Source organism: Bidens hawaiensis, unplaced genomic scaffold (assembly GCF_021521415.1).
Source record: "Bidens hawaiensis isolate Kalapana, Puna unplaced genomic scaffold, B.hawaiensis_p1.1 tig00010928_1, whole genome shotgun sequence".
NCBI classification, from domain to species: domain Eukaryota; kingdom Viridiplantae; phylum Streptophyta; class Magnoliopsida; order Asterales; family Asteraceae; genus Bidens; species Bidens hawaiensis.
This window is the reverse complement of record NW_027491845.1, coordinates 509882-515263: the sequence shown is the minus strand read 5'-3', so window position 1 is coordinate 515263 and position 5382 is coordinate 509882. Positions and strand designations below refer to the sequence as shown.

The following is a 5382-nucleotide window of genomic DNA, read 5'->3' as shown; positions in this document are numbered from 1 at the left end:
ATATTTGTCTGATAGTGTGTAACTCTAATTGTGCTATAGTTTAAATTGGTTATGTAACTAGGTTTTCTTTATATTTTATACACACACCGATAAGTGTCCGTACAATGTGGAGAGACACAAACACTGGTAATTATGTAAATGTTAATTTTTTTAATTAAAGAAATTATAGCAATACTATATATCTATCTATACTCTCTAATAAAAGGCTACAAATTTTGTCACTTATCACTCTCACATTAAATCTCACTCTTTTTAACAAATTTATAATAGTAAAATAGTACTTACCATTTTTAAAAATTATACTTCAAAATTTGTTAATTTAATATTTATTTCCTATATTTTTTTTAAAATATTTGATATTTATAAATATCTTTTACTTTAAAATTGTTTTTAAGTTTATTGTACAACAACTTATTAATAGTGTTTAACGGGACGTTTATTGTTTCTTGTATACTGATTATTTATTAAATATTTAATTTTTAAGAACTACTCGTGTAATGCACGAGCCTCAAACTAGTAATCAATAAAATGCTTGTTTTGTAATGTAATCTTTTAAAAACAAATATTAACGTATGAAAAAATTATGAAATTGTGGAAAGAAGTTAGTGTAATTTTAGTTTCAATGATAACTCTTCTTCGTTAGACTCACTTATTTTAGGTTTTAGCATTCCGATACGGTATTGATCTCATAGTAGTGTTTAAAATAAAATGTATTTTTATCTATATTTCGATAAAAGTTTTATCAAAAACAAGACTCGTTGTAACCTAAAACCCAATACTTATATAAAAATATGATTTGTTGCCTTCAATAATCTATTTGGTGTGTGAATTATTTCTCTGACATAAGTAGAAACTTACAATTAATATTTGGTCAAACATGAATAATACATTTGCATACTTTTAGTATCTCAAGATAAAGAACAATTTTATAGTTTGAACTTTGAAGACAACACAATATAATATTACAATTTTATATTAAAAATTGATATCATCAACGCAAACGTATATCCCTAACACATAGTTTAATAAGTAATAACTATAAAATAAAGATCTCGACGTGTCTATTAACGTGTAAGATTTGAGATCTTTTGGCCTAATGGTTCCCACGTTTGACATAATCCATAATTGACAATCAAGAATCAAAACAAATTTTATTACCTTTGTATTCAAAATGTAACAAATATCTATTATTTATTACAAAGATTTGTTGAATTCAATAACTATGTTCTTTGTCTTTTTGCCAGTACAAAAAAAAAAAAACATTAGACACGACAAGCAACCCTATTTGATTCATTCTGTAAAACACGCTTAAAGCTGGCACAAGGTTGGTTCGTGAGTTCGTTCCAACTTTTAAATAAAACATCACATGCACACTTAAATTATAAATATGTTCATTTATTTCTAAACACTTATCATATTACTACAATCTTTGTGTAGGAATTTAAAAACCAGCAATGAAGTTCGGAAAAGAATTTGATTCACAAATGGTGCCTGAATGGCGAGAAGCTTATATGAATTACAACTATCTCAAGATTCTTTTGAAACAGATCTTGATATTCCACAGGCGGCCAGAGAATCAGGAGAAAACAAGGCCGGTGCCGCCGTCGAATGCGGCTTCTTTGAAGAGAAGGGTGTCTCTTTTTAGGGCCTTTAGTAGGTATGGTAATAATAACAGTCCGAAAAAAGAGAGTGAAGATGAAGTGATATTAATGCAGACAGCTGATGAGGAACAAGGGGAAGATGGCAGGAGTTACCAGACGATTTTTCTCCGGTCGTCCGAGGAAGGCGGAGATCTTGAGCTTGTCTTCTTTAGAGGACTTGATCATGAGTTTAATAAAGTTATTGGTTTTTATAAAAGTAAAGTGAAGGAGGTGGTGAAGGAGGCTGAGGAATTGAGTAATCAAATGGAAGCCCTCATTGCTCTTAGGATTAAAGTTAACAATCCTACGGCCGCCACTGCTGCCGCGGTGGCTCCGTCTCCCTTCATGAATGAAGGAAACACAGGTAGTTAATTTAGTTAAAAGCATTACATTACAACAGTCTTAAGTCTTAACAATGTTAAACGGTTAATCTTGATAAATGTTTAAAGTATTATAGTTTGTCGTTTATTTAAGTTTATCGAGTTGTTCAAAGTCATAGTTGGTTTAGGTTTTGAGTTAAATATAAATAGATTCGTAGGGTTAATAATTTGCGTGTGGACGTGTGGTCTTAACTTTAGTTTGATTATATTGATAAAAAAATCAATCAATTGTTCTTGATCAAAATCGTTTCGTTGTTTAGATTCTGATTTCCAACAAATATGAATAAAATATTTTCTGACTTTAGATGAATTTAAATTTTAAGGTACATATACATTGGAGGTGATTCATGAAGAGCAACAAGAAAAAAGATCTGAGGTTACTAAAGGATACAAGATGGCGTCTTTAGAGGTTTTAAATCATGTAAAGATCAATGCCACCACAGAAACACCGTTATCAACCACGAAAAATGTTTTCAAAAGTTTAAATTTTGACTTGCATTTCAACAAAAATGAAGTTAGAGATGCACAAGAAAAGCTGAAGCAAGCGTTTATCGAGTTTCACGAAAAGCTTCGGTTTTTAAAGAACTACGCGTAAGCATTTATATTAGTCACTTTGAATGTGAAATGAGTTTTGGTTACAAATTAACTAAATTGTATCTTGAATTACAAACCAGGTTCTTGAATCAGTTAGCATTCTCTAAGATCATGAAGAAGTATGATAAGGTTAGAAATTTTCGGTTTTTGTCATAATTTATGTGTCTCAGTGCCTCTGCGTGTTCAATTGCTGACTGAGAATATTACAATTGCAGATCACATCAAGAAACGCGTCTGATGCTTACCTGCAGACGGTTGAAGAATCTTACTTGAGCCAATCTGATGAGGTATGTTACTACGTTTATTACATGATTGTACACATGTTAACTGATCAGGCACTTCAAAATCAGTTAAGTTATTAACATTTAACAAAAAATTGATTCAGGTTTCTAAGCTCATAGAACGAGTCGAAGCAGCGTTCGTAAAGCATTTTTGTAATGGGAATCGGCATCAGGGAATGAACACGTTAAGGCCCAAAGCCAAAAGAGAGAAGCACCGCATAACATTTTTTGTCGGTAAGTTTGTTACGATACAAAATGGTAATTGAGATATTAAGATCGATAAAGAGAAAGGAAGAAAAACAGAGAGAGGGAAAACCAAATCAATTCATCGATACTCGTCTATCCAACAGATCCCGTATATGTATACAAACATATTACGGATATAACCCTAAACTATTAGTTATTTACACTTTAGTCCCTCTACTATGTGATACCTAACAAAGTTAGTTAAGATTAAAGAACCTGTTTTTAACTTGCTACTAAAACTTTAACTAATGTATTAACTATTTCAGGTTGCTTCTTTGGATTCTCGTTAGCACTTATGATTGCGATTATTGTAAGTGTACACGCTAGGAATCTTCTTAAAAGCGAAGGTCGAACTCAGTACATGAATACCATCTTTCCACTGTACAGCATGTTTGGATTTCTGGTGTTACATATCCTGATGTATGCTGGAAATGTGTACTTTTGGACACGTTATCGCGTTAATTACTCGTTTATATTTGGATTTAAGCCGGGTACTGAATTGGGTTTCAAAGAAGTTCTACTTCTCGGTTCTGGTCTATCAGTGGTCACTCTTGCAGCTGTACTCTCAAATCTCGAAATGGAATTGGATCCCGAAACTAAAAGTTACAAAGCAATTACTGAGTTACTCCCTCTGCTTTTAGTCATTGTAAGAAACTCCTCTTTTCCCTTGTACTTTTATGTATACAGGATTATGAGTTATTAATTATTGATTTAAACGTAAACTATGTTTTGTAGGTTGTTATTTTGATAACATTATGTCCGTTCGACATCTTCTATTGGGCAAATCGTTTCTTCCTGCTGGCCTGTTTATGGCATTGCATTTGTGCTCCACTTTACGCAGTCACACTCCCTGATTTCTTCTTGGCTGACCAGTTTACTAGTCAGGTATGATTCGAATTTCAAAAACATGAAAGAAGGATCATATTCAAATTAATAAACTAAAATTTATTAACTTCATAATTTGTTAATGTTTCAGGTTCAATTATTGAGAAATCTACAGTTCTATGTATGCTACTATGGTTGGGGAGACTTCAAAACAAGAGATGCAGAAAAATGCAACAATAGTGAAGTTTATGATGTTCTTTTTATTATTATTGCGGTTATCCCATATTGGATTCGAGTCCTACAGGTACATATATGATATAGCACATCCTACATTAATACATTACGGTTTCATTTGTAAGATGCATGTTTTTTGATTATTATTTGTATGAATCTGTAGTGCATAAGACGCTTGTGTGACGGGCGAGATTCTACACAAGCTTTAAACGGACTCAAATACTTCTCCACCATTGCTGCGGTTGTTACAAGGACAATTTACAGTCAAAGAAGAGGAATAACCCTGAAGATCATATCGGCATCTACCTCCGGAGTCGCAACAATATTCAGTACCTACTGGGATATAGTGATGGATTGGGGTCTGCTATGTAAGGATTCCGAGAATCCATGGTTAAGAGACAAGCTTATATTACCTCACAGATCTATCTACGTCATAGCAATGGTAATTACTAATTACTAGTTAGCGATATGCTGATTCAAATACGATATGCAAGTGATTAACATTTTGTTATTTGCAGGTATTGAATGTGATACTGAGACTTGCCTGGATGCAGACTGTGATGGATTTTCATGAAGCCCCTTTTCTCCACAAAAATGCATTAATCGCAATCGTTGCGAGTTTGGAGATCATTCGGCGTGGAATATGGAACTTCTTCAGGTATGGTTCGATCCGTAACTGAGAATGCATGGCATTTATATCATTAAAGTGTAGTATAACTTTGAAATGAATGAATGCAGGTTGGAGAATGAGCATTTGAACAATGTTGGCAAATTTAGAGCTGTGAAATCGGTTCCGTTACCTTTTAGCTACGAGGATGGATACAAGAATCTTTGATTCGTTTATTGATTGATTTATAATAGTAGTAACAATAGCAGGTTGTAAAGATAATCACCAGTTTTGTGTCTACATAATGAAAAATTTCATTGTCATTTCATTGATGCATATTGTTGTTGCTTATTAATTGTTTTTTGAACGCCATGCTTTATTAAGACTCACCAATACGGGATTCTTGGGATGTTTTTAAGGAGATAGAATGTGATGTGGAAGAGAGAGTGTATGATGTGAAGGAGAGAGTGTGTAGTTAGATTATTGGTGAAAAATGTACTAAGAATGTGTTTGTGAGATGAGTAGGAGAAGAGATGTGGTATTATTGTGGGGTCAAATGCAAGTGGCATATAAAA

General features: G+C 32.8%; 1 protein-coding gene across 1 annotated transcript; it reads left to right on the top strand.

Annotated features, from left to right (window-relative positions):
* Positions 1–1191: 1191 nt before the first annotated feature.
* On the top strand, positions 1192–5151 carry LOC143536808 (phosphate transporter PHO1 homolog 9-like). The gene is made up of 11 exons (XM_077030724.1): positions 1192–2004; positions 2344–2611; positions 2695–2743; positions 2830–2901; positions 3000–3129; positions 3408–3787; positions 3877–4026; positions 4118–4270; positions 4364–4642; positions 4719–4858; positions 4939–5151. Exons 1-11 carry the CDS (start codon positions 1455–1457, stop codon positions 5033–5035), a joined length of 2268 nt encoding a protein of 755 aa, XP_076886839.1. The 5' UTR covers positions 1192–1454; the 3' UTR covers positions 5036–5151.
* Positions 5152–5382: the final 231 nt, after the last annotated feature.

What these genes read in the sequence shown, in the direction of transcription:
- LOC143536808 (XM_077030724.1), top strand. Translation starts at nt 1,455, where the DNA reads ATGAAGTTCGGAAAAGAATTTGATTCACAAATGGTGCCTGAATGGCGA. An exon ending in CATGAATGAAGGAAACACAG is followed by an intron (nt 2,005 to 2,343) that starts GTAGTTAATTTA and finishes TTAAATTTTAAG; the next exon opens with GTACATATACATTGGAGGTG. An exon ending in CTATCTACGTCATAGCAATG is followed by an intron (nt 4,643 to 4,718) that starts GTAATTACTAAT and finishes TGTTATTTGCAG; the next exon opens with GTATTGAATGTGATACTGAG.